General features: G+C 55.3%; 2 protein-coding genes and 1 non-coding gene across 23 annotated transcripts in view; 1 reads left to right on the top strand and 2 right to left on the bottom strand.

The window, feature by feature from the left end:
• The window catches only part of SMARCD3 (SWI/SNF related, matrix associated, actin dependent regulator of chromatin, subfamily d, member 3), a 33,708-nt gene extending 18,435 nt beyond the window's left edge, over positions 1-15,273 (top strand). Inside the window, exons 1-13 of one of the 19 annotated variants that reach the window (XM_070265236.1) lie at positions 1,096-1,293; positions 8,518-8,729; positions 10,461-10,503; positions 11,603-11,725; positions 11,838-11,960; positions 12,215-12,310; positions 12,465-12,566; positions 12,812-12,973; positions 13,841-13,938; positions 14,110-14,245; positions 14,539-14,661; positions 14,778-14,879; positions 15,095-15,273. In XM_070265236.1, the coding sequence (XP_070121337.1) occupies positions 1,234-1,293; positions 8,518-8,729; positions 10,461-10,503; positions 11,603-11,725; positions 11,838-11,960; positions 12,215-12,310; positions 12,465-12,566; positions 12,812-12,973; positions 13,841-13,938; positions 14,110-14,245; positions 14,539-14,661; positions 14,778-14,879; positions 15,095-15,148 (1,434 nt within the window). In that variant the 5' untranslated portion in view covers positions 1,096-1,233 and the 3' untranslated portion in view covers positions 15,149-15,273. Of the gene's footprint in view, positions 1-1,095; positions 1,294-5,140; positions 5,636-8,517; positions 8,730-10,460; positions 10,504-11,602; positions 11,726-11,837; positions 11,997-12,140; positions 12,311-12,464; positions 12,567-12,811; positions 12,974-13,762; positions 13,939-14,109; positions 14,246-14,538; positions 14,662-14,777; positions 14,880-15,094 lie in introns of those variants that run through there. The other 18 variants (XM_070265231.1, XM_023640011.2, XM_023640016.2 and 15 more) reach the window with 18 other exon arrangements.
• A 134-nt stretch (positions 15,274-15,407) lies between these two features.
• Positions 15,408-26,801, bottom strand: CHPF2 (chondroitin polymerizing factor 2). 3 transcript variants are annotated; one of them, XM_070265229.1, is made up of 6 exons: positions 26,662-26,801; positions 24,844-25,092; positions 24,059-24,289; positions 18,489-19,053; positions 17,575-17,757; positions 15,408-16,854 (listed from the first exon to the last, which is right to left on the bottom strand). In XM_070265229.1, exons 4-6 carry the CDS (start codon positions 18,879-18,881, stop codon positions 15,547-15,549), a joined length of 1,884 nt encoding a protein of 627 aa, XP_070121330.1. In that variant the 5' UTR covers positions 18,882-19,053; positions 24,059-24,289; positions 24,844-25,092; positions 26,662-26,801; the 3' UTR covers positions 15,408-15,546. The 3 variants fall into 3 exon arrangements, with proteins under 3 accessions (XP_070121330.1, XP_070121329.1, XP_070121328.1); XM_070265228.1 differs by lacking the exons at positions 24,059-24,289; positions 24,844-25,092; positions 26,662-26,801 and adding exons at positions 19,500-19,707; positions 21,240-21,349; XM_070265227.1 differs by lacking the exons at positions 24,059-24,289; positions 24,844-25,092; positions 26,662-26,801 and adding an exon at positions 19,500-21,383.
• MIR671 (microRNA mir-671) lies at positions 15,709-15,792 on the bottom strand. The gene has a single exon (NR_032831.1). It is a non-coding gene; the product is annotated as a microRNA mir-671 (primary transcript).
• Positions 26,802-26,847: the final 46 nt, after the last annotated feature.

Raw genomic sequence — 26,847 nt, 5'->3', positions numbered from 1 at the left:
CAAGCTAGGCGCCCATGCTCTGGGAGGAGGAGAGGGAGGGGCTCGCTGTAGCTTGGAATCGTGACAGCCTGTGAGTCCCGAGGCCACAGATCCCTCTTGCTTTTGGCCCTGAATCTAGCTCCACAAGCCAGTTGGTCCAGAGGGAGACGGGCGGGTCAGGAGTGAGGATGGTCCTGTGGGACCCCTACCTGCCACCCCACCAGGCAGAGCCACGCCCCGTGTACCACCCCCTGGGCCACAGGAGGTGGGCTGGGGCAGTTATAGCACCCTTCAGGATCCCCCATAAACACCGCCCCACAGACCAACCCCATCCTTGCCAACATGGGGACCAGGCCAGGGTGGCTTGTTTTTGCACAGCGCCACAGTTGTTAGGTGTGAACTGCTACGAGAAATGACTTAATTAATGGCGGCCATGAGGAGAGTGAGAGAAAACTTGCTGTGAATCCAAAATGTGCCTTCCCTCCGGGCCTACGGATACTTAGAGCCTGAGAGGCCCAGCTCTTCGCTCTTCCTGCGACCGGCACTTTCAGCATCCTGATGTTTGCAGTGATAACGTGTGAGGTGTATGTGAGGGGCCGGGAGGGGCTCCCAGAGCGCCCCATGAGACTGAGGGAACGCACGGCTGGCAAAGAGAGGAAGGACTTATTCAGCTAACCTTTATCATGCACCTGCTTATCATGCAGGCCTCTGGGACCCCAAGGCAACGCCTTGCCCTGCTGGCAGGAGGCTGACAGCATGGTGGTGTGTGTGACAGGGACCAGGCTTCATTGCCGATTGGCAGCACCCCTTACTTGGTGTGGGCCTGCTTCTCTGTGTCTCTGTCTCTCTCCCTCCTGCCTTGTCTGCCCTGGTTCCCGTCTCTGTCTTATGGAATCCTTGGATTTCAGGGCAGGAAGGCCCTAGAATCCTCTGACTACACCCCTCCTTTTACTCCTGAGGAAGCTGAGGGGCAGACAGGGATAGCGACTTGCCCAAGGTCACATAACTGTTTAGGTGTCCTACTTTTTCTTTGTTTTTTTTTGCTTCTTTCTATCATATTTGTCTCTCTTGTGTGCGTTTGCAAAACTGACACAGAAAGGCGAAGTCACACAGAGAGACAGACTGCCCCCTTGATAGTAGCAGAGGGTGTCCTGGGCACAGAAACATTCTGGCACAAAGAGGGAGGTACCCAGCGCCGCTCTGGCCTGGGGAGAGCAGTGGGGTAGCCAGGAGGAGGAGGAGGACTATGCCACGATGCCCCTGGTCTGGTCTGCCAATGTCCTGTTGCTGGCTGGAAGAAGTCCCTCACTAGAGGTGGGCGTTAAGGTGGAGACACCCCTCCATCCATCTCTGGAGGCTGGGCCTGGCCCCAAGGTCTAGCCAGGGTTCCCTGGGGGCCTGGGACTTAGGCAAGACAGGTAGACTGGGTCCCCTGGCATGTCCTGGGGTTTAGTGACCAGAGGAGAAAGTGGGGGCTGGGTTTAGGGATGGGCCAGAACATAGAAATCAGGGGTCCTCAGCCTGAGAGCTCCAGGTGGTCTCACTTTCTTCTCTCTCCCATTCTCTGTCTCTCTTTCTCTGTCTCTGTCTCACACACACACACACACACACACACACACACACACTCTATCCGTGAGGGTAATTTCATTCCGCTAAGAAAAGCTTTATTGCTGGCGGTGTAGGGAAAAGGGGCAGCGGGAAGAGGTCTCTCCCTTCAGTCTGGTTTCCTTTGTTCCTCCCTTGCCTTCCTCCCGCTCCCCTTCCAGCTTCCCTCCTCTCCTTCTAGCCGCTTTCTTCCATTCTCCCTCCCTCTTCGCCTCCTCCCCCCTCCCCCTGAGCTGGGACCCCGTAATGGGACCTCCATAGAAGGCGGGGAGGGTGAGACTCTGGGCTCTGGCCCCAGCCTCGGTGGCCATCTTCCCGCAGGGAAGGAGTTAAGTCTCTTCGCTGCATCCCTCCTCCCTCCTCTGCCTCCCCCCGCCGCCTCTGAGTCCTGCAGCTAGGCCCTGGGCTGACCTTCACCGGGAGGGAGGCCGCAGTGCGCATGCCCAGGCCGGCTCCGGGCCGGCTCCCGCCGCTGTCCCGGCCCCCGGCGGGCGAGGGCGAGGCCGGGCGGCTGCGGGCCGGGACGTGTCCCTGGCGCTCGGGCGCGGTGGGGGGGCCGCCGCCGAGCCCGTCCCGCCGGCCGCGGCGCATCTCTCCCTGCGCGGGGAGAGGCGCTTTGCCATTTGGTGCTGGTGGTGCTTCGGCGAGGGAAGGAGAGATGGGGGGACGGCAGGGGGGACTCCGGCTCCGGGCCGCCGGGCGACCGCCCTCTGCCCGGACACGCACACGGCCTGCCCGGAGCACGGCCTGGGCTAGTCAGCCGCGCATAAGGGTCCAGTCCGGCCGGGAGGAAAGCCCCCTGCCCGCTGGCATCGGGGCTTTCCCTGGGCCTCCTTGCCACCCGGCAGGAGCCGGCGGCGTGGCACTGCTGAGGGCCCTTCTGGGGCTGAGCCTTAGGGGATCCTGGCCTTTGTGAGGTGGGAGTCCTGGCCGGGGCACCCACACTGGCGCCTCTGCTTTCTAGGCTGAAGGCTCCCTGGTGTCCTCACACCTAGGGTCGCCCCTGTAAAAGCAGCATGCAAACGTGTCTGCTGGCGGGTGCCTTGTGAATTGTGCCTTGCAAGTGGGATGTGGAGGTAGTCAAGGTGTGACTGTGTGTGCAAATCCATGTGGCTCCTTGTCCATCTGGTGTTTGCATTGGTGTGTGCCTCGGGGGCATGTATGCGCCATGTATCTGTTGTCTGTGCACCATAAGAATGTCTCCCAGAGAGGGAGCTACAGGGGGAGGCCCTGGTCCTGGGGTGGCCTGGGAGCGGGTTATTGGTGGACATGAATGACTTAGGGGCTTCTCCTCGAGTACCGCCAGAGCCCTTGGTCTAACCATCTCCTGCAGTCTCCTCCACCCCCAAGACCAGCCCCTCACAAATGCTGGTGTTCCCACTGTCCTTCATGCCCCTTCCTCAGACTTTTCAGCTGCCCAGTCTGGGATGCCCATCCACCTCCTCTGCTGTCTTCTTTCCCCAAAAGGCCTCTCCAAAGGTTGAGACCTCTGCGCTTTACACAAAGCCTAGAGGTGTCTACCCCTGCCCAGTCCCCTAGAACCTCCAAGGCCCGTGGGTTCACATGTTCATGCTAGAAGCACCCATGGCAGGTGGGGGTGTCCATGGTGACCCACAGTTTCAGGTAAGCGTCAGAGTATGAGCTCTGTTCACTGGCCCACTGGGCTTTGGGTGGTTGCAAGTGTTAGCAGACATCTGGTTAGGTCACGTCCCCGTGTCCAGGCATGAGGGGACAGTGGGACTTAAAGACTGGTCTCTGACTTGAGGGGGATGCAGCCTATTTGGGAAACCACATCTAATCCACACGAACCACAGGGCACCTCAGACACGAGTCAGTCAAGCACTGATCCATGGCGCAGGACAGATGGCAAGGGCATTCGGAGAAGGGAAAGATCCACACATAGGAGTGGGACCAGGGAAGGCTTCCCTGGGGGAGGTGGGGCCAGAGCTGGGCTTTAAACAGTGAATGTGATCTGGACAGGCAGAGGGATTCCAGGCAAAAGAGTAGCGGGAGCAGAGGCTTAGAAATGGGAATAAGTGAGGGGTTTTGGAGGTTAGCTTACAGACTAGAGAGATTACCTCCCCAGGTTACCAGCAGCTGCCATCATGGCCCATGGTAACTACTCGCCCATCCCCACCCCAAAAGGGCCTGGTGTCTGTATGTGGGGGTCCTGGGGGAAGCCTAGGTAGAGATTTGGTAGGAATGGGATCTCTAGGTCCCCTGCTAAGCCAGCAGTAGAGGAGGGGCATCCGGGACCACATACCCTCTCTGACCTTTCAGGGGATTGACACTGGGCACCTAAATGGACAGTGACAGCCAGATGCACAACCAGGGCCCGAGGAAATCAGGCTGCAGGCAAAAAACACTCCCTTGGTTCTTTGTCCTGACCTCTAAAGGCATTTTGAAGGGTTAAGGGTCAGGAACCCCCAACATAATGCTGGGTCTTCAGGGTCTAACTTCAAATAAGTTTTCCAACACATTCTGCCAGGCATCGCCCCATCCTCACCTGGATTCTGACAGTGCAGCCCCAGGAGGCCCATAAACCTGACCCACTGCTGTCCCAAAGCTGTGGGCTCATCCTCCAGGAGGAGAGGGGCGTGGCCTTTGAGGGCATGGGCGGGACCAGAGCTCCCAGCCTGGGGATCTCAGGATTTGCTCCTCCTGCTTCCTGTCCCTCCTGTACCCCAGGGACTGCCAGCTTCCTCTGCTTGGCCCCTCCTGGGACTCCCTCATAACCCCACCCCTACCTCTCCTTTCTTGGGGGTTTTGAGACTGGCCCTACCATACCCAGCGGGCCCAACTCCCCTGAGTCCCCTACCCCCACCCACACTCCATTCCAAAGCCATCAGGCCCTGCTTGCCTCACTCTCTCCACCCAGCCACCCAGGCACCCACCCCAGCTCCTTGCCTCCCCCACACTTCTCTTCCTGTTCTCATGAGCCCAGTCCACCTCCCTCTTTCTGAAATACTTCCCCTATTGCCCTCACTTTCTCACATGGAGACAAACAAAGACTCACATCCCCAGAAATAGACTCACACGGCGCTGGAAGACACAGGCCATGTCCTGCCACACACGCACCCGCACGCGCGCACACGCACTAAAGGCTCTCGTGGAGGGAGGCACACAGAGACGGCATTTGTCTGTGCACGCACATAAACATCCACACCCACCGCCACCGCGCCGTGCCCACACGAGGGTGCAGACACACACGGCGGGTGAGACAAGGGCGCACACATCCGTGGACGCAGGGGGACACCGCCTCCCTGGGCACACCCACCACTGCCGGCCTGGTGCAGGAGGAAGGCCTCCTCTGGGCTCAGGCTCCCCCCCGGATTCCTTCCAGCGAATGTTTCCCTACTTGGCCTGCCAGGTCTCTGGGGAAAGGGCCTCAGAAATGCAGCAGGAGCCACTTGGGGGGAAAGTTGGAACTCACTGTTCCCTGCCTGGCCCTGCTGGCGAATTCTCTAACTGAGAAACTATTCGTGGCGAGAGCCCGGGTGGCCGGCGAGCCCCCCGCCACCTCCCCTTGCGTCCCCTCCTCGCGCCGCCTCCCCGCGGCCCTCGGGCGGCCTCGGGCTGCAGTGGCGCTGCCCAGCGCCCAGGAGCCGGGCTTGCCGGCGTGCCTCGCTGCTTATCTGCGCTGTTTGGACAGCGAGGGTTGGAAAGGCAGGCTTTTCTGTCCCCGCCGAGTCAACAGGCAGACCCCGGGCCGCCGGACTATTTCTGTCTTATCAGTGCAGGAATGCGGCAGCCGCGGCGGCGGCGGCGGCGGCGGCGGGCGGGCGGCGGCGGCGGCGTGGGCCGTGGGCCGTCAGGGCAGCCCTGAAGGGGCCCCCTCCCCACTCCGCTCGAGTAGAAGTGTGAGAGAGCCCAGCAGGACTCAGAGGGGAGAGTTGGAGGAAAAAAAAAGGCAGAAAAGGGAAAGAAAGAGGAAGAGAGAGAGAGAGTGAGAGGAGCCGCTGAGCCCACCCCGATGGCCGCGGACGAAGTTGCCGGAGGGGCGCGCAAAGCCACGAAAAGCAAACTTTTTGAGTTTCTGGTCCATGGGGTGGTGAGTGGGGGAAAGTTAGCGGGGGAGGGTGAGGAGCTGGCTCGGGCTGAATGGAGGGATGATCGGGAGGGGCCAGGAGGGGGCTCCCGCTCTCCCACCCCTCTAGCGGGGGGCGCCACGGCCCGCGGCCCAGCTCCGCGACTGTGCTGGCGCCCTGGCACCCGAACACGTCGTCAGGCGGCCGGCCGGGGATGGGTGTCCGGGCGGGGAAGGGAGGCGTTTGCATGGGTTCTTGTCAGGGGCTGGGGGTGGGACTTGGGGGTTGTCCCCCTCAAGTGGGGGCATCCCCTCTGTACCAGACGTGTTGTCTTCCGTTCTTTTCCTTGTGGGCCCAGGTGTTACCCCTGTCCTGGGGGTGGGGGTGGGGGACATGGCATCCGATGGGCTGGGCTGTCTGTTCATCCATTGGGACAGTGTCTCTCTGATTGTGGCTCGGGAGCAAGGAGCAGGTGACCCTGGAGGCACTGGGCGGGAAGCTCTCTGTCTGAACAACCTCTGCCTCCTGGCAGGAGGGCTCTGGGGCTTTGCTGATGGCCTCTGCCATCAGGGTCAGAGAGAGGCTCTCTCTAGGGACAGACCCCAAGTTAAGGGGTCTGAGGATCCCCTTGGCAGACTTGGCCACCAGAAGCTGATGTCCTTAATGCCTCAAAGGTGTGAAGGAAGGGCTGGAGTCAGGGACGTTAGGCCTAGGGACCAAAGGGGCAGGGCAGCACGTCCTGCCACGAGCAGACTTGGAAGGCACGCAGGGAGCTGAGGAAGCACAGGGCGACCTAAGCAGATGGGGGACTCAGGCTGAGGCAACAGGGGCCAGGTTGGGAGGGGTGTGGAGGGCAGTGCAATGGGAGAGGCAGGGGCTCTGGGACGTGGGATGGGTGCTGGGGTTGGAGGCGGGTATAGAGGAAGCAGTCAGGTTCACTGTGGCCAAATTTGGTTGTGACCCCAAGGAAAGCATGTTCTCAGTGAGGGAGCCCAGAGTCCCTAGAATCTTGGCCCTTCCTTGGTAGCTGGCACCGCTGTCTGGGGGCTCTGGAAGCCTCCCTCTCAGGGCCTCTTCTGCAGATCAGTGAGTCTTGCTGGCCTTGATAAGTGGGAGAGCAGCTGATAGGGGAAAGGGGCTTCTCTGGGGCAGCCTCTCCACCAGCCCTGGGGATCTCTGGGGTAACTTCCCAGGGGTGTCTGTGTCGGTCAGCTAAGTTTCTAGTCCTCAACTTGCTGCTTGGGGAAGTCTCTTTAAAAAGGCCCATCGAGGAAGGAGAGAGGCTATACATATGAATTTTTTATTTGGCCAACTTAGAGCTTTAGTTCTTGGGTGGCTGTGAGCCCCACTGCCCTACTCCCTGTGCCCCCTCTGAGCTGGTTGGGAGTGGCTGGGCCTGGGCTCCATTCTGGGCTGCCACCCTCGAGGTGTGAGTGACAAGGTCAGGTGGGGTGGGGGAGGCCGACACATGGAGAGGCAGGTTTCGCTATGGGAGAGATGGGCAGAGACAGCTGAGTGAGGGGACGGCGGGGGGGCAGGGGGTGGTTAGGGTTAGACATAGTGCCAGGCAGGAGGGAGAGTTGGCAGTTAGAAGGGTTTCATCAAGCTCAGGGGCAGGGCTCCTTCTGTGCCTGGGGGCAGCTGCACTCCTGAGGGTGAAGTGGGTAGTGTTTGAACGATAACAGGGGCACAGGGTCTGCATCCTTTACTCCCTAATCTTCCTGCATTCCTTGTCCCGGTCCCCATCCCACCCACCTTCTACTTTACGGCCCCTCTGGTCCCCCAATCTCTCTTCTGGAATCTGGACAAGTAGGGTTTAAGAAGTCTGTGAAACACTTCACTCCATGAGTTTGCATCTCAGTGGCTGGGGAGTACACCTGCTTCATATCCCTCTCCATGGCCCCCTTTGAGCCCTGACTTGTGACTTCACTGGGGTGGGGGTGGGAAATAGAGGAGGTCTGTAAGATGGGACCATCTCTGGTGATCCAGCAGACAGGAAGGGAGAGATGGATGTAAGAGGAAATGCTGCTGCCTTTGACTGACCCAAACCCTCTGGGCAGCCCACCCTTGACCCACCTTTCCCCTGCCCTCCCAATCAGAGAATCCTGGAGGGGTCTGGCCTCAGGCCCCTCAGGTTACCTCCAGCCCTGCCTCCAGCCTTCACCTTCGGAGCAAATTATGGGGGTAGACTAAGTCAGCAAAGCCCCTAGCTGTGGAGACTTGGAATTAGGCAAAGGGGGTGGCAGTTGGGACTAAGGGGGCAAAAGCAGGGGCCCAGAGAGAAAACTGAGTTGAGATGGGGAGGGGTGAGTACAAGGCAGGACAGTCCAGGAAGTGGATGGGGAAGCAGAGGATGGGAAGGGGGCAGCAGGAGTCCGAACAAGGACCTCAGCCCCTAACCTAGATGAAGCCCCAGAGAGCAAAAAGCCCTGACCCCCTCAGGAAACGACCGCTCAGTGGCTGCCTTTGCCAGGAGGAGCCGCGTGACCTTGGCTAGGTCGCTTTTCTCCTTGAGCCACGGTTGCCTCATCTGTCAAGTGGGGATGGAAGGACCCATTCAGTCTGTCTTGCAGAGGAGCTTGTTAATGTGCACATCCTTTGAAAAGGTTGAAAAGGCGCCGTTAATATTCATTTTCGCGGTACCTTCCGCAGCTCCGAGGCTGGCAATGCCCTGTGCAGTTGCCTGGCTTCAGTTAGCTTCCTGCAGCGAGACGCAAAGCCCCCTCCGCCAAAGCCGCGCGGTTCCGGCGCCCCTGCCCCTCCCACCCCTCGCTCACGCCGGCGGCATCAGGGTCACCGGCCAGGGGCTTGGGGTGGGGGAGACGCGGCTCACCGCGCCCGGAGCCGGGGCCCTGGTCTGACCCGCGGGCGCCTGTTTCTGCTTCACCCCCGCCCCCCCACCCAGCGCCCCGGGATGCCGTCTGGAGCCCGGATGCCCCACCAGGGGGCGCCCATGGGCCCCCCGGGCTCCCCGTACATGGGCAGCCCCGCCGTGCGACCCGGCCTGGCCCCCGCGGGCATGGAGCCCGCCCGCAAGCGAGCAGCGCCCCCGCCCGGCCAGAGCCAGGCCCAGAGCCAGGGCCAGCCGGTGCCCACCGCCCCCGCGCGGAGCCGCAGGTGAGTGGGGCCCAGCGCGGAGGGGGCGGACCGCAGGACCCGCAGGGACGGGGTGGGCGACGACCGGGATTGGAAGGGGCAAGGAAGAATGATCAGCAGGGAAGGAGTCGTCCTGGGTGGGATGGGCTCTGGGGAGGTGGGCTGAGGGGGCACTGGTCTGGTTCCTTTGTGTGCCCACCGTAGGGACTGAAGCTGCGGCCGTCGCGCCCTTCTCCTGGTCACCTGCTGCGTTCGTCTACCCACCCCTTGTCCCCAGGTCCTGGGTGATGCTTCAGGCTTTGGGGTGGGGGCGGGGCTGGTAGTAGGACCGAAGGCAGAGCTTTAGGACTGTATTTCTCAAAGTGTGGTTGTCCGGTGCGCCTTCCTCAGAAACCCCTGGCTTGCCTGTTTAAAAGCCCCACTCCAGATCTAGATCCGAATCTCTGTCCAGGGGGGTGGAGCCTGGGAATTTCCCTTGTGGGTGGGTGGTCTCTGCCCAGTCATGTTCTCAGGTGATTCTTAGGCCCTCAAAGGTTGAAGAGCGGCCATAATATGTCCTCTGGACCAGGTCTGCCCCCAAGCTACCAGGAGCCAGTCCATTTCCTTGTCTGAGCCAGCTGGTGGCACCCCCAAAGCCCAGGCTGGTGGCTGGCAAGAGCGATGCCCCTCTGGGTTTCAGTGTTTAGCCAAACACACATGCTTTCCTTTGCACACCAGATGGAGTCCTATAAAAGGCGTAATATGGATTTTACCTCATTATTAAATATTTTTTACACATCAAGGAAAATTCACCATTTATAGGAATCCCGCAAAAAATTCTTTTGCAAAGTGAATCATCCATTTATACAGTAAACAAGTCCCTGATTTATCTTATATAAATGGAGAGTTTCTTACAGATACTTGTTCAAAACAAATCAGACCTTTAATGAAAGCTGCTTGCCTAGCCTTAGGATAGATTTTTGGACAGGGATGGGGCAGTGGTTGAGAACACCACACGGGGGCAGTATGGAGCCATCTCAAGGCTGGGTTCTAATCTCAGTTTGCCAAGGATTTTCTGGGGTGCCTTTGGGAATAAGAAGCAGCTGGTGAGTCCAGAAGAGTCCAAGTCTCAGCTAGCCCAGGTCCAGCCTGCTGTCATGTCCCACAGGAGAAGATCCACACACACACCCCTTCTCTGGATCCCTGTGGGTGTGTCCCTGGGCCCTGTTGCCAGGTGGTCCAAGGGCATGAGCATCCCCTGCCCGTCAGCATCTCCTTCAAGCCCAGGGTGGCAGGGTGCAACCCTGACCAGCTTCACACCATTGCCTCCTGCTCCAGGGATGTGAGGGGGGTCAGCTCCCCTCCCTTTGAGCTCAGGCCACCTTGGACTGTGCATCCCTGCTTAGCAGAAAAGGAAAGTCCTCAGAATCTGTCCTCTGTCTCCTCTGTCTTCCCTTCTCCCCAGCTTTCCTCAAAGCCTTCTGCAGCTCCCCCACCCCCAGCACCTCCTAAGTCTAAATTTCTCTGGCCCTGAGGATGTGATGGGGTGGAAGGGGGCTCCCAGACTAGAGAAAGGACGGGGTCACCTCTGCTTCCTGTGAGAGGACAGAGCAATGCCATGCACCACCCCACATAGCCCCTTGGGCAGGCAGATGACGGGCTGTGGGAACCCCAGCCAGGCGGGCGGAGATGTCGGGATAATTTAGCAGGTGGCCTCGTTACTCCCAGATCTGTCGCCATGGTAACCTGGTTTTTTCTTTAAAAAATGTACAGTGCCAAGAGGAGGAAGATGGCTGACAAAATCCTCCCTCAAAGGGTGAGTGCCTTTCACAGCAGCCCCAGCCCACCCCCACCCTTTGCTGCTCCGCCCTCCTCTCCCCCCCACCCCAGCACCCGGTGTCCCCTCCCTTCCTCCCTCAAGAGCAGGGCTTCAGCTTCATGGTCACTTTCACTTTTTGTTTAAAAAGCTAATTAAGAAGTGAGGTTCCCCAGGCCAGAGGGAGGGGGTGGGGCGCAGGGAAGGAGTCAAGTCATAAGGGGCAGGATCCTGGGCCTGGGGTGCAATGGACTGAATTCCAGCCGTCTGAAGACATAAAGGTGTGGGACAAAGAGGGGACAAGAGCTAGGGGACCAGAGGCTGGCAAGGAGAGTGAAGGGAACAGAAGCTGGCCAGAAGGCCTGGGCATCACAACAGGACCCAGGCCAAGCTGGGTACGAGGGTAGCACCATTGAGACATGAATTGGAGCAACTGGGTGAGGTGCCAGGGTAGAGACAAGCAACGACATCCCTGAACTGTCTCAGGGACCCCAGGGTCCTAGCCACTTTGCAGACATCTAAGGGAAGCCCAGAGGCCGTGTGACAAGGGAAAGGACAAGATAAAGAGGTGAAGTCCTAGTGCTTGCTGGGCTCCACGGTTGTTACAGCCTCCCCTAGTGGTGAAATGCTTGGGGCCCCCTAGAGGGAGAAAGTTTTTATCCCTACGCATGGAGGCTGCTCCTGCGGGATAGAGAGTCCTGGGGGGAGGTCCCATTTGCACTCTTACAGTCCCAGAATCTCCATGCTCATTGTACCCTGGGACCTCATGACATGCTCACATTCCACCTAAAAGATTGGCTAAGGGGCTGGCCCGGTGGCGCAGCGGTTAAGTTCGCACATTCTGCTTCTGGGCAGCCTGGGGTTCGCCGGTTCGGATCCTGGGTGGGGACATGGCACTGCTTGGCAAAAGCTATGCTGTGGTAGGCATCCCACGTATAAAGTAGAGGAGGATAGGTATGGATGTTAGCTCAGGGCCAGTCTTCCTCAGCAAAAAGAGGAGGCTTGGCAGTAGTTAGCTCAGGGCTAATCTTCCTCAAAAAAAAAAAAAAAAAAAGATTGGCTAAGACCCTGGTTCCCTACCTTGCTCCTCCTCTTCTAGATCCGGGAGCTGGTCCCTGAGTCCCAGGCTTACATGGACCTCCTAGCATTTGAGAGGAAACTGGATCAAACCATCATGCGGAAGCGGGTGGACATCCAGGAGGCTCTGAAGAGGCCAATGAAGGTGCTTTGGGGGCAGGAAGAGGGCTCTAAGTCCTGTTCCCAGAATGGAGAAGTGGGGTTGCCCAGGGTGGGAGCACAGTGTTCGCTCTGTACTACACTCTTTATTTCTACAGCAAAAGCGGAAGCTGCGTCTTTATATCTCCAATACTTTTAACCCTGCGAAGCCTGATGCTGAGGATTCTGATGGCAGCATAGCCTCCTGGGAGCTGCGGGTGGAGGGGAAGCTCCTGGATGACGTACGTCCTGGCCCAGGTCTCTCCAAGTGTCCTGGGGTGGGTATGGGGCTGAGCTGAGGACAGAACTAGATGTTTGCACTAAGGGTTAGGGAGTCAGCCCTGGCGAGGGGTGGTGGGTGGCCTAGAAAGACATTTTGGGTGCGGAGGTCTGCTTCTAACCGTGCTGTCCTACCCAACCAGCCCCACCCACTCCCAATTCATTCTGCCCCCATGGTCCCTGTTCTGCCCCCACGGTCCCTGTTCCTCTCCCACAGCCGAGCAAGCAGAAGCGGAAGTTCTCTTCCTTCTTTAAGAGTTTGGTCATTGAGCTGGACAAAGACCTTTATGGCCCTGACAACCACCTAGTTGAGGTAAGACCCAGACGCCTTCTGCCCCTGAGTTGCCACTCTGCCATAGACCACGGTCCCGTCGGCTGCACAGATGTGCATCAGGGCCACCCTAGAGCCCCAGGCCCCACCAACCCAGATGGGCCTGTGAGTGACCTAGCTCTTCTCCCCTGGACAGTGGCACCGGACGCCCACAACCCAGGAGACAGATGGGTTCCAGGTGAAGAGGCCGGGGGACCTGAGTGTGCGCTGCACACTGCTCCTCATGCTGGACTACCAGGTCTGTGCCAGCCCCCTACCCTACAGACACCACACGAGGACCTGGACTCCCCCAACACTTTCTCTTAGGGTGGGCCTAGGCCTCAGAGGTGTACATCCTGAGACCCCATTCTCCTCCCTACTTCCCTTCTCCAGATGCATGTTTCTGTGGAGCCCAATCACCAAGTCCTTCCTGGCCCCAGCCTGCCTGCCCTATGCTCTTTCCACCCTCTCTTTTATCTAATTTTCACGGTCACCTTTTCCTAGCCTCCCCAGTTCAAACTGGATCCCCGCCTGGCCCGGCTGCTGGGGTTGCACACACAGAGCCGCTCAGCCATCGTCCAGGCTCTGTGGCAGTACGTGAAGACCAACAGGCTGCAGGACTCGCATGACAAGGAATACATCAATGGGGACAAGTATTTCCAGCAGGTACCCTCCACCCTGAATGCAGGGACGTGGGGAGCAGGCAGAATTACTAGGAGGGAAAGTACCTCTACTAAGGTAGCACCACTGCTCCCTTCTAGATTCCCGGGTATCAGAAATGGTACACAGTCATGGTCTCGAAGCCAGAGACCAGGGTCCTAGTCCAGGCCCTTCCATGGCACAGCTCTGTGCTGCAGCCCATCCATTTTAGCCACACCATGTTAGGAAGCTCTGGAACCCTATAAGGCCAGTAGCCCCAGGTTCTAGTACTGGGTCCAGACTCCGAGTAAGTTACTGAGCTATTTTTGTACCTTGTTTCTTTGCAATGGGGTAATAATACCTGTCCCATCTAACCCACTGGACAGTTGGGAAAATCACATTGCTATGAAAGTAACTTGATAAAATTCTACCAAAGTAGAGATTATTAATAATTTTTAAATAAACACAGTAGGTAACCTGAGAAGTAAAAATAAGTCGATGTTTAATGAGCACTCACCATGTGCCAGGCATTGTTCCAAGCACTTTATGTGTACCGATCCACTGAATTCTCACAACAACCCTGTGAGATAGGTACTGTTATTCTCCCCATCCTAGAGATGAAGAAACTAAGGCCTGCTTGCTCAAAGTGGTCTAGGAAGTGGTGGAAGCAGGATTTATACCTAGGCCAGCCGACCCAGGGCTGTGCTGTCAGCCACTGCACTGCCCAACTCCTTGTCAGCCCTCCACCACCCACAGCCTCTCCAGTCGCAGCCCCGTGAGCACTGAGGAATTAGCCTTGCTCCTGGCTTCTTGTAGCCTTTCCAGGATAGAAGAATCCAGAACTGTAGTTATGCTCTTTTCAAGCACAGAAGAGTGGTCTCTCTCCTACTTCAGATTTTTGATTGTCCTCGGCTGAAGTTTTCTGAGATTCCCCAGCGCCTCACAGCTCTGCTATTGCCCCCTGACCCAATTGTCATCAACCACGTCATCAGGTGAGGCCCCAGCTTGCTCCTCAGACCAGGGAATCACTGGGGTCCTGCCCTCCCTGCCCCTCCCTCTTCCTTCCACCCCCACGACCCCTCCCTCCCCCAGTGCATCTGCCCCCGGGGCCCTTGGCCTCTGCGAGGGCAGCATGGACACCAAGGGCTGGACTTCCCTGGCAGCGTGGACCCGTCGGACCAGAAGAAGACGGCATGCTATGACATTGATGTGGAGGTAGAGGAGCCACTGAAGGGGCAGATGAGCAGCTTCCTCCTTTCCACAGCCAACCAGCAGGAAATCAGCGCTCTGGACAGTAAGGTGGGGCCAGAGCCCAGAGCTGGAGTAGGACATTAACCCAAAAATGACAAAGTGCAGACAGAACAGATAAGAGCACGGGCCTATGGAGAGATGAAGGGGACAGGTGGCCCTTCCCTTGCTACTTGGAGCCCCGCCCATACCCCCCTTCCCTGGGACTGCAGAGGCATCAGGGACCTAAGGGATCACCCTTGAAAAGAACAGCAGCCAATCTCTCCCCCTACTTACCCCTCCTCCTTCCCCTCCTCTCCCACATCACCGGGGCCAGGTGAAAGTGTCTGTCTTTCTACCTGTAGATCCATGAGACGATTGAGTCCATAAACCAGCTCAAGATCCAGAGGGACTTCATGCTAAGCTTCTCCAGAGACCCCAAAGGCTACATCCAAGACCTGCTCCGCTCCCAGAGCCGGGACCTCAAGGTGAAAGGGACTCAGGGAGCACTGGATGGAAGAGAAGCATATGGGGAAGACAGTAAATATGTACACAGGGACTGGAGGGGTCCACGCTCAGGGCTGACCCAATTGCTCCCTCCCAGGTGATGACAGATGTGGCAGGCAACCCCGAGGAGGAGCGCCGGGCTGAGTTCTACCACCAGCCCTGGTCCCAGGAAGCTGTCAGCCGCTACTTCTACTGCAAGGTGTGGAGGGGCCCGTGCGCCTCAGGCCTCCCCCTCACTCTAAGAGAAACCTCCCTTCTCTGCCTGGCCAGTGGCCCTGGCCACTCCACCAGCCCCCGCACCACATGTAGCCCTCCCTGTTCCCAGATGCTCTTCCAGGCCAGGCCGGGTGGCGGGGTTGTCCTGTCACTCACCAGCAACACCATAACCCTGCTCCTGCTCTTATTTCTCTACAGATCCAGCAGCGCAGGCAGGAGCTGGAGCAGTCACTGGTTGTGCGCAACACCTAGGAGCCCCTGAGAATGAGCACCACTGTGGGCCTCTGGGCCCACACCCTGTCCCCCAGGGCTCTGCCATCACTCCTCTGACACCTTCTGGGTGAGGCAGGGGACTGGATTAAAGGTCATTCATCTGAGAGCAGCTGTGTGGTCACTGGCAACTGGGGAGGGAGGGAGGAGGAGGGGAAGGCAGTGGGTTCCTCTGGGAAAACTCCCACCCCCCTCCGTCAGATTCTTCTCCTCACTCCATTTTCCCTAGACCTAAAAACAGTTTGGCAGAAGACACTTTAATATTTTCTTATTTAAAAAATACAGCAACAAGCTCTCCATCTGTCCATCAATCTTGCCTTGCCTTTCCCAGGGCTAAGGCAGAAAAGGGAAATATGCAGAGGTGCATGGCCCCGGGTGTGCTAGGTGCTGTTGGCCTGCTCCTGTTCAAACAGAGCCATGGCGAGCTGGGCACGGCCCCCCAACCCCTCCAGGTTGCTCAGGCGGCAGCGGTGGTAGAGTTCCTCACTGAGCCGAGGGCTGCAGTCACGCAGGGAGAACTTCTGCACCAGCCCTGGCTCCACGGCCCGGAAGAGGTGGAGCCCTGAGAACCGGAGGAAAACATCCATCACCTCCAGCCCCTCCAGGGCTTCCTCCTCTTCCTGGCCTGCCAGTTCGCCAGCCAGCCGGGCTCGGGCTGCCAGGTAGTCCGCATTGTAGAAGCAGCCCTCCGCAGAAGCCTGTCGGTCAAACCTGCCTCCCACAGAAGCCCCCCGGGAAGGGTCAGCACCAGGAGGGGACGGGGGATCAGGGCCAGCCCCGGGGGCTCCCGGGGGAGATCTCTGTGGTGCCAGGGCAGGGTTGAACTCCTGGAAATGGACTGGGAAGAAGGCCTGCCAGCCGGAGATGGCATTCATGCGGCAGCGGTTAAGGACTTCGGGCCCAGGCCTGGTCCACACGGTGGTGAGGAAGAAGAGTGTGTCCACGGGATGCTTCTTAGAGACCACGTCCATGAGCCTCACCTGGGAAGGGGCCTCTGCTCGTACAGCGAGCCAGGCCAGCCTCGTCCCAGGATATCGTCGCTCTAACTCAGCCGCTGCAGCCTTCACCCCAAGAAATGGGTCTGGGGCCCCTCGGGCACCTTCCCGCGGCCCATAAACCAGCAACAGGGTGAGCAAGGCATGTTCTCGTGGTTCCAGAACACTGGCTGCAAAGGCCTCGAGGAAAGCAGGGGCTGCAGCAGCTTCAGCCACCAGGAGTGGCAGCACCAGCTGCACGCGGGTGGCCTCAGTGACATAGGGCATAGGCAAAATTTCCACCCGGCTCAGTGGCCGCAGCAGGCTGACCCTGCGGGCCAGGGCCCGCCGATGCCCACGCTGCGTCACAGCTTCCAGCAGCAGGTCCAGGGTGTACTCCATGCCCCGCGCTGGATCGAAGCGCCGGTAGCCATTGAGCAGCCGCTGCTTTTGGAAACGCAGGCGGGGCTGATAGCGCCGATTCAGCTGCTCCATAGCAGTCTCCACAGCATCACCCACATCCGCCCTGCTAGCCCCTTGCAGTGGGCACTTGGGAGCCCCATCTGCACAGGAGAAGGTATGCTGCTCTGTGAAGTAGTCCCAGCCCAGCACCTCAAAACGAGAGTGTGGTGTGAAAGGGGCCGGGAGCCCAATGGGCCAGCTCAGCCCTGCCTCCCCCTCGGGGGTCAGCACAGTCAGGTTCCGGATCTGCGCCTAGGGTGGGAGGGACACACAGTTAGAGCCCATCTAGGCAGTCAGGACCCTAGCCAGCTCCAGCGTCCTGGGTTCTGAGCTCTACCCTGACTCCATCAACACTTAGTGAGGTGCCCTTCGGCTAATCGTTTACTTCCCTGTACTTTACTTCCTTTGTCTGTAAAATGCAGAAGGCATCTGAATCATCCCACCTTACACAGTGGCCATGAGGAAGAGGAGGAGGAGGAGGTGGGAAATGTGCCTCTGTGGCACTGAGAGCATCCTGCAACACAAAGCTGGCAGCCTTGCTCTCCCGACCCAAGGCATTCACACCCTCTTTGTGATGGGCCTTTGTTTTCACCTGTATCCCACCTCGAGAGAATTCCACCTTCTACCTTTGGGGTTTTGAAGGCCTGTGCTAGAAGTCCAGGGACTTCTGAGGTTTTCGCCCCCTTGGTGGAGAGGTACTACTGGAGAGGAGCTAAAACTATCCTAAGCACCGTACTGAGCCCCAATCCTCACAGTTCACCTGCAAACCCTTTTAATTGCATCCAAATTGTGCCAGGAAGTTATGATTGACCTGGACCCCCAAAAGTCCCTTCTCCCCAGAGTTGTTTTAAATTTAGGTAGAGTCAGCCTCTTTCTACGCCGCCCAGCTTCCCCTCTCACTCAGCTGCCCGCTCACTGGGAGCCTGGACACCTGCCACTCCCTCTACCTCCAGCAATGGTCCCCTGGCTCACCTGCAGTTGCTCTATTTCACTGTACGCCCTCTCCAGCTCCAGAGCACTGAAGCGTTTGTGGAGCCGGTACATGAGGGTTCCCTCGGAGACAGGGTGTACTGCGAAGGCACTCAGGAAAGCCGAGCTCCCCTCCTTCTCAGGGTCCCTATTTTTGGCCAGTTCAAATGAGCGATACTGCTGCCCCTAGAGAGACCAGTCAGACCAATCAATGCCACACATGGAGGGCTGCCTGTCCCAACTGCTCTTAGCCAAACTCAGCATTCACACCTAATACTGCTGCTGTCACAGAAGGGAGGAGGGAACGAGAGCTCATTGCAGTGTCCCCTTAACCTTGGCCTTACTCTCACCACTGGATTGTGGAAAAAAGAATATTAAGTAGGCAACTAAGGATGCCCTCTTCCCCTAAAGAACCCCACGGTCTCTCAAGAGAATGAAAGCCATGAGCCACCAAACACTCCCAGTACCCTGGTTTGAGAGAATGAACCCCCTCTGGGATCGTCCCCTCTTCTCCAATAAACAGGGCAGCTCTCTGGGCTAGAAAAGTAACTACCTTACTCCTCCAGAAGAGTGGACATCTCTAGGACATTCCCAGATCATTCACGACTGTGCATGTCAGGGGAGGGGGGGAGGGCAGGGCGCAGACGGGAGGCAGACTCAAGGTGAGTAGGGGCACCTTGCTGTCTTGCTCAGAGGGTCCCTAAAAAGATGCCAGTTCTGACAGAAGACTGCCAGAAGTGAGCAGGGGAGAGCCAGAGGGGCGGTCAGTGGCTGGGGCAGGCCGCTGACAGGGCGGTCAGGGGAAGGACAAAACGATGGCTCCAAGGTGGTGCTAGGAAGGAGCCAGCAGCATCCAGCCTGGAGACCACTCACGACTAACTTGTCAGGGACTGGGAGTGACTTGAAAGGGCTGTCACCTGGTGCTGTGAGACACAGCCAATGCCCAGAGAGTCGATGAGGCAGCGGCCAAGCCACTCGTCAGGACGAGCACTGAGAATATCTCCTCGGCAGCCATCCAGATGTGGCCGCAATCGAAGCAGGAGACTCCGTGACAACAGGTAGCCAAAGCCCCCGTGGCAGTACCGGGCCTGCTCGCCTGTGCCAATGAACTCCTCTGCCCGGCCCAAGTACAGGTCTTGGTTGATGCTGAGGTGGCCGGCAAGGGCTGCCAGGCGGGGGGCCTGCACATACGTGTCATCCTGCATGATGAAGAACCAGTCGTAGTCGGCCCCAAAGTGTGTGTGAAGATAGCGCAGGGTCTCTGACATGAGCCAGGCTGGCCGCTCGTCCCCATGAGATACCACCTGCATCCCTGCCGGAGTCCGGGCCCCTCGCTGCCCAGTGAAGTAGAGTAACCGAGGGAAGTGGTGGGCCACTGTGCGGTTCACAGCCACAGCAAGAGTAGACAGCGTGGCCCGGGAAGTCAGGACAGCCACCAGCAACCGCTCACGAGAGCCCAGCTCTGTCTGGATGTACCGAGTCCTGTGGAGAGACCAGTGTGCCAAGGTCAACTCCCTAACCTTTAGGAACCCAACTTGTCCAGCACATACATTGCCCTGGGAATAAGTGAGCTGGGGTTGAGAAAAGAGAAGGGAGAGACCTTCTCATCAATATTAATGAGCTACTAGAGTGAGCATCCACTGAGAAAGTGACACTGGAATTGATTTGGGGAGGGGTCTATTAAGGATAGATTAGATGGGTTAGATGCAATTCCTGCCCTGGATGTCAAGAACATCCAACACTAATTTAACACCATTGGATGAAAATTTTTCAGACCTGAGGAGGGAAAAGATAGGAAAAAAGTGTGATGAGTAATAAAGCAAAGAATTGCTCCAAGAAGCCTAACACAGCTTACCAGTGAAGGCAGAGGCAAGGACTTAGACGAGTCCTAAACTGGGGTCTGGGGGCCCCGTACACATAGCTCTCACCTGAGCACCTTCTTATAGGGCTTGTTTGGATCCCTGTAGTAGGGGACAATCCGGGGTTTGAAGTCTTCATCACTTTGGTCAAGCCGAGTTCTTGAGTCTGGATTCTGTGGCCCTCCTGGCTCCCCCACAGCCTCTACACAGGGATCTTCTCCCTCACCTTGGATCCAGGAAACCCGCAGGAGGCTCAGGCTACATCCCAGAGACAGCCCTAGGATGAGGGGCAGTGCTGGTCGCAGCAGAGCCAACAGGGAACTCAGTCGCATGATGGTACGCCCTGCCATGTGTGTGCCCCAAAGGGCACAGCCTCAAGGATCGATCAGTGGGTTGATGGGCACCAGGCCAGTAGTAGGCCAGCAGTTTTAACACGGAACCTGGGGTCAATGAGGTCGACAACAGAGCAAGGTGTGTTTGCTTCCAGGCCCAGCATCCCCAGGAAGCATCTGCCTGGTCTTTAGTAACCAAGGAGTCAGATCTAACCTTCAGTCCCAATGGTAACAGATATGAGAATCAATTTTACCCACTATTGCTATTGTGGTCTGTCTTCCAATAGAAAAGGGAGGAAATAAAACTCAATCCTGCCAAACCTAACCCAAAAATGAAGGACTACACACATATGTAGACTGGATCTAAATCAAGAGACAGCAAGGACGGATAAAGAGGTTGGGACAAAGCACATGCTCCACCAAAACAACAGCCCCAACTAAAGGAGCGTGCCTCAGTAGGCCTTTCCCAAAGAGTGCCCAGCTCGGGCACGTTTCTGTGCCCTGGGCACTCTACTTTAATTTATTGAAGGGGCTGCTGACCAGCTGCTGAAGGTGGGCACAAGGAAAGGCGTCAGGGCCTCTTTCTACTCTACCCGCCAGTGTTGAGGAAACACACAGATAGAGTAAACCCTCCTCCCAGTCAAGAGCAGTCACGAGCCACTGGCATTGTGTGGGCACAGAAGGTCTGCCCACCCAAATGAGGTGGACAGATATGGTGACTCAGCACCGAGAGCTTCTCAGGGGAGCACAACGGCTGATGGAACCATTTTGCAGGGCATTTTTCTCCGAATCCCAGCTGCTGAGATGTTGGTGCTGCCCACCTTCTTCTGAGAAGAGACAGGAGGCAAATAACAGTAACTCCAGCAGTGTAAGAGCGACTCGGTGTCTGATTTTACCAGGGCCCTAGGTACCCAAACCGAACCAAACCACACCAAACCTAACCGAGAGGATGAGAAACAGTTAGAGACAATGCAGGGATCCTGGGCAAGCAAACGGAGGCTCGGCTGGCGTGACGGCTGCCAGGCCTGGAGCCCCTGCTCTACCTCTCAGCGATCAGAGATCAATTCTGGTCCTAGAAAGAAGGCCCAAAGCGAGTTTTAGCCGTTAGTCTCAAAACAGAAATAAAACCGGCTGCGTCACGGAGCTGTCGAGGAGGGGCAGGGGGACTCTGCTCGGTTTGTTCCGCGCAGGGAATGGAGGTCGCGGCTGGGAGAGGAGGGCAAAGACCCCGTTCTCCGGTCTGTCGGCAGGGGCAAAAGCCCCGCTTGCGCGAGGCCCACCCGAGGCCCACGGGGGAGGCCCAGCAGCAAGGCCAGGAGCTGCGGCGGCCGAATAACGGACGGCCCGGGAGCTGGAGACGCGGCCAGCGCTGACCCGGGGAGTGGGGGCGATGGCGTGGGGTGGGACCTGCTCCTGTCCCCTGGAGCGGCGCCTCTGTCGCCCTTGCAGGGGGAAGGGCGGGGAAGGTGAAACAGACCCCAGTGCCCGGCCGAGGAGCCGGTTCCGCTGCTGCAGCCACTGCCACCTCACAGCCCAGCCTGCGCCTTCCTCTTCCGCTCGCTGTCAGTCTCCGTCTCTATGGTGACCGCATCCGGCCGCTCGCTCCGCCACCGCCCTCTCTATGGTCGCCCCGCCCCTTCTTGCATCACATACCGGCTGTGGGGCAACAAGGTCGGCAGGGCCAGTCTCCCGCCCCCACAAGAAACGCGTGCGTTCCACAAACGCTAACCCGAATGGACCCACACTCGACCCGAACGCGCCCCAGATCTTCAACCTGAACTCTGTGTGCTTTGGAAAAAATACCCTCTCCATCAATGAGCGTGCTTCTGCCTCCTACACGACTTCTCCCAATGGGCCTCGAAACCCCCTCACCCACTCGGTTATTTCAGAAACGTTTGTTGTTTGCCTACTCAGTTCCAGGCCATCGTAATGATACTGAGTAAACAAGCAGTAGACCAGATGAGGCTGATCCCCGCCCTCAGGGAGCTGAGAGTTGAGGGAGACAGGTATTAAACACACACTTGTAACCACAGGAACAGAATGTCACCCCAAAATATGCCTCTTTGGATTAGGCATAAGAATTACTCTAGGCTGATTATTTTGAAGAAACAGCAGACACGGAAAAGCTCTGAAAACCCATAGAAGTTACCCATCTATAAGGAAAATTTACATTTATAAATCTCCATTTGTGTGCCTTCCTCTCTGAGCCAGGAAGGAGAGGACTAAATCCCTAGAAACTCTCAGCAGCAGAGAAGGGAATGACTTAAATCTACGTAACAACTTCACCCTTGTTTGCTGTGCTGACCTCATCTCAACAATGTTAAGACCATTTTTCAGGGGTGGGGAGCCAGCCAGGAGTGTGTGCAGAAGAGAAAATTTTGATCTGTCAATCGAAACTCATCCTGCCAGCGCTTCCACACACCAGCCTGCCCTCCTGATTCCTTAAACCTTCCCGTCTTCCCCGAACCTGGGAGACAGATTTGAGGGCCCATCCTCCCGTCTCCTTGCCAATCAACTATGTAATAAACTTGCTTCCCTCATAGACCGGTGTGCACAGTATCTGCTTCTGTGTCCACAGGTGGAGAGAACCCTGCTGGGTAACACATTGACATACTAAAATAGAAACTGAGGTAGAAATCACAAATGGTGATATAAGTACCATTGCAGAAAACTAGATCCAGTGGAAAAACAAGACAGGAAGAATTAATTTAGATTAGGAATTTGGGAATGCTGAGATCCAAAGGTTCAGTAAGTTACCCAAACAAAAAGTGGAGAGGAGTTTTCTGGACAAAGAGCAGAGCCCAGAAGGCCTGGAAGGAGGAGAGATTGGCCTAAAGAACTAGGAAGGTGGGGCGGCTAAGCCTGGTGAGAGAGGAGAGAACAGCCCAAAGGGAGGCTCAAGGGCAGGCAGAGCCTTCCAACACCACAGCCCACAGCAGCTTTCCAACCAGGATGGCACTACTCTAGGGGGCAGTTTGAAAGTCTACAGTGGCAACTGCGTTGTCAAATGGTTGAGGGGAGGAACCAAGAATGCTAGATGTCTTGCACATTGCAAGACAGGATCACACAAGAAAGAACTGTCTGTGGCCGGGCCCATGGCATAGTGGTTAAGTTCTGCACACAGCACCTCAGTGGCCTGGGTTCATGGGTTTGGATCCTGGGCATGGACCTATACCACTTGTTAGCCATGCTGTGGCAGTGACCTCTATATAAAGTGGAGAAAGACTGGCACAGATGTTAGCTCAGGGCTAATTTTCCTTACAAAACAAAAGAAAGAAAAAAGAATTGTCTGTCCCACATGGCTTTCAAATATCCTATTGAACATTGATGTAAGTGAAAAAAGTAGTTATAATCATCTGATCCTTGAGCCTATTCTGTGTTCTTTTGTTTTTTGGGTTTTTTTGTGAGGAAATTGGCCCTGAGCTAATATCTGTGCCAATCTTCCTCCATGTTGTATGTGGGACACCACCGCAACACAAGCTTGATGAGTGGTGCGTAGGTCCATGCCCAGGATCCAAACCTGTGAACCCTGGGCCGCCAAAGGGGAGTGTGCGAACTTAACCACTACACCACCAGGCCGGCCTCACCAACTCTGTGTTTTACATATAAAAATGAAGTAATCTTGCAGGGTTGTAATATGTGCTGAATTTTCAAGGAATGTAACCAACGTGTAAATGGAAGGAAGATTATACTTTGTTTTGTTCAAATATTCACTAAGAATAACTCACCATGTTGGAGAACTATATCACAGACAGCAATGTCACTCATGGTATTCTGTCTGCATTTGTATTGTCACATTCAAGGTGATCCCACATACAGGTACAAGCATTGGACTAATTATGTTTTCTAGCATGCTGAAATAACATTTTATTAAATTTTATTAAAAAGGATTTCCTGGGACTGGCCCAATGGCGTAGTGGTTAAGTTCACACATTCCGCTTTGGCAGCCTGGGGTTCACAGGTTCGGATCCTGGGCACAGACCTGGCACCGCTCATCAAGCTACACTGTGGCAGCATCCCACATAAACTAGAGGAAGATTGGCACAGATGTTAGCTCGGGGCCAATCTTCCTCACAAAAAGAAAAAAAAAGGATTTCCTTTTCTTTCCTCTGTTATGATTAAGACACTATAATTTTTTGAAATTTATGTGTGTAGTTAGGTTATATCTTCTATGAACTTTATTTCAAAATAGTAAAGGGGATGTAATAAAAAAGAAATGTTTGCTATTAAAAGGGAACACGGGGGCTGATAGAGGTAAGACCCACGGTTCTAGGAAGTATATAAGATAGAACTCACCAGCACTGTTATCCTTCACTGTGTTTTGGTCTTATCCTCAGACTGCAATTCGATATTCCCTCAGCAACTGGCACATAATAGGTGGTAAATGAGTGACTTGTTAGAAGAGACTCTGGGAAGCAGAGCAGGGACACTCACGTTGAGGTTGGAAGATAAGGTCCAGACCAGCATTGTCCAACAGAAATATAATGCAAGCCACAAATGTGAGCCATATATGTAGCTTAAAATTTTCTGGTAGCCACATTTTTTAAAAAGCAAAAAGAAACAGGTGAAATTAATGTTAATATATTTTATTATATTATTAAACACATCCAAAATATTATCATTTCAACATGTAATCAAAACAAAAACTTGAGGTATTTTACATTTTTTGTCCACACACCATCTTTGAAATCTGATGCGTATTTCACACTTACAGCATACCTCAATTTGGACTAGCCACATTTCAAGTGCTCCATAGCCACGTGTGGCTAGAGACTATCACATTGAATAGCACCGTTCCAGACCCTTCTCAGTCACTAAATTTCTAGGTAATTCTGGATGAGACATTTCATTGCTTGGGTCTCAGCTTCTTCATACTTTAAATGAAGAGTTTGGACCAAATATTCTTGCTTCCAGCACTGACCTGTGACTTTTCCTGTTTACCCCATCATTTTCTCCTCCTTTCTACCCACATTTCTCTCTCTCCTTCCCATTTCCCCATTTCTTCTCCCCTCATCCCCAGGTCTGTTCCATGCAAGAGATCTAAACCCTAGGTGGGAATGGCAGAACTTCTAGTGACTCACAAGTTTTCTAAGCCACTTTTGTGCTGAGGGAGATTCTGCCCAGCAACTGTCGATTCATAGGAAATCGTGGATGTGATTGGTTGCTATGCAGGTGGATTCAGAGAAGTAACTAGTTAGTCTTTCTTTTGCCATCCAGAGCCATTTTACAGAGTTGGAGTTCTGGAACAAGAAGATTCCAGCCTCAAATCCTGGCACTCTCTTCTACCAGCAGTGTTGTTTTATTAACAGCTCTATGCCTTCATTTTCAATCTGTAAAATAATAATAATACCCACTTCAGAGTTTGTTGAGGGGATTAAATGGGATGGGATAGATGAAAGAGCATAATAAATATCAGTTCTCTGTAACCTGTAACCTGCCTATAACTATGCATTTTAATGAGGCTGGGAGAGGCAGGCGTATCGCAGACAGTGCTCTCAGGAAGCCAGACGCTTGGAGAAGTGATTTTATGTGACCCACAACCATATATAACTTCTTGGCTTCATAAAGAAAGGCTCTGCCGTCAGTTAACTATTGTCTATATCTCTTTACCTAAAACAATGCTTTTGTCCACAGTAGGTACTTAATATTTGCTAAATGTATTAAATTAAATAAATATCTAGTGCATACTTAGGCAAGGATTCCACTACTAGCAGAGAAGGCAAGAAGGAAGCCTAGCAGAACTCTGGCTAAGTAATAATTAGCCAATTAGCAAAAATTAAACTCTAATCTTTCTAACCACCATATGAGGTAAGTACTATCATTATTCTTGTTTTACGGAGGAGAGTATGTATTTTGCCCAAGGTCACACACTGTAAATGGTAGAGCTGGGGTTTGAATGCAGGCAGTCTGCCCCCAGAATTCTTGCTCTTAATTATGCCATGACAAGTGAGGTCCCCACCTAGGTACTCCAGCAGCGCACAGAAATCACTTTTTTTCATGGCACTAATCACCTGAATGTCATGGGCTGTTTACTTTTTGAACGTTCCTTCTTAACTGTGTTTCCTGAGGTCAGAGAATAACTTGTCAACCTTTGCACCTCTGGCAACTAGCTCTGAGCCTAACATATAGTGGGCACTTCATTGGTGGGAGGGTATTCTAGAAAAAGTTATGCTCAAAGGCATGAATGTATGCAATAGCATAGCTTACTTGAAATACAAGTAGTTAGATTCTACTGCAGCATCAAGTTTGAGGAAGAAAACTAGTTCTATGGTGGGAGGAGTGAGTTTATTTTTCAAAAGGGGGTTACTTTTGAAGAATGTGCTCAGAGGGAGTAGCAGCTTCCTTTGCTTCCCTCCAACTGTGTCACTAATGGTGAGGCACCGCTGGTCAGGAGCCCGGAGAAGTAACAGGGATCACAAAGGGCCTGCTTTGTATTTGAGGTTACAAATTTGGGGTTTACAATGCGGGCAATGAGAAGTCTGCTGAGAAATTTTAAACAGTGAGACTCAAAGGAAAAGTAACGGGCGAAGTCACATGGCTAACTGATGACAAAGCTAAATTCAGAAAACGGGTCTTATTTTCACTTCAAGATCTTACGTGGCTAACAATTCTGGAGCGGGTAGGCTAAGCGGCCAAGGTTTAGGAATAACGTTCGGCACCTTCTAAAAGTTTGGCGAACACTGTACCAGGCTCTAAATTCTCAGTTTCATGAAACAAGGACGCCTTTCTTTCATGGAGGAATTCTGTTCGCTTTATCTTCGCGGTAATGCGCCCCTCTCCCGGCCCTGTTTCACCAGCCGCCTCACTCTTCCTCCTCCTCCCTGCACCTCCCTTCTCTTCTCTCCCCATTGTTTCGACCCATTCCCGCCTGATGCATGCTGGGAAGCGTAGTCACTCACCCTGCCGCCCGAGCCGGTTGGGCGGCCCTATAAACTCGGTATCTCCATGTAACTCAACAGATATTCCAGAGGTTCGGTAAAGCCTGGAAGACTCAACCCGTTTATCCGAGGAGTAATCTGGGATTTGCAGTTTCCAGTGCCCAAAGCTGGCCGCTAGCATACGACTCTCGGACTCTAATACCCCCA

This window comes from Equus caballus, chromosome 4 (genome assembly GCF_041296265.1).
Source record: "Equus caballus isolate H_3958 breed thoroughbred chromosome 4, TB-T2T, whole genome shotgun sequence".
Classification (NCBI taxonomy): Eukaryota; Metazoa; Chordata; class Mammalia; order Perissodactyla; family Equidae; genus Equus; species Equus caballus.
This window is presented reverse-complemented; position numbering and strand designations above follow the sequence as displayed.

Excerpts from the sequence above, each read along its gene's own strand:
- CHPF2 (XM_070265227.1), bottom strand. The coding sequence starts at position 19,780 with ATGGCAGGGCGTACCATCATGCGACTGAGTTCCCTGTTGGCTCTGCTG. Across the intron at positions 19,054-19,499 it reads CCCTATAAGAAGGTGCTCAG|GACTCGGTACATCCAGACAG; the intron begins GTGAGAGCTATG and ends GTCTCTCCACAG. Across the intron at positions 17,758-18,488 it reads GCTGTGTCTCACAGCACCAG|GGGCAGCAGTATCGCTCATT; the intron begins GTGACAGCCCTT and ends TGGTCTCTCTAG.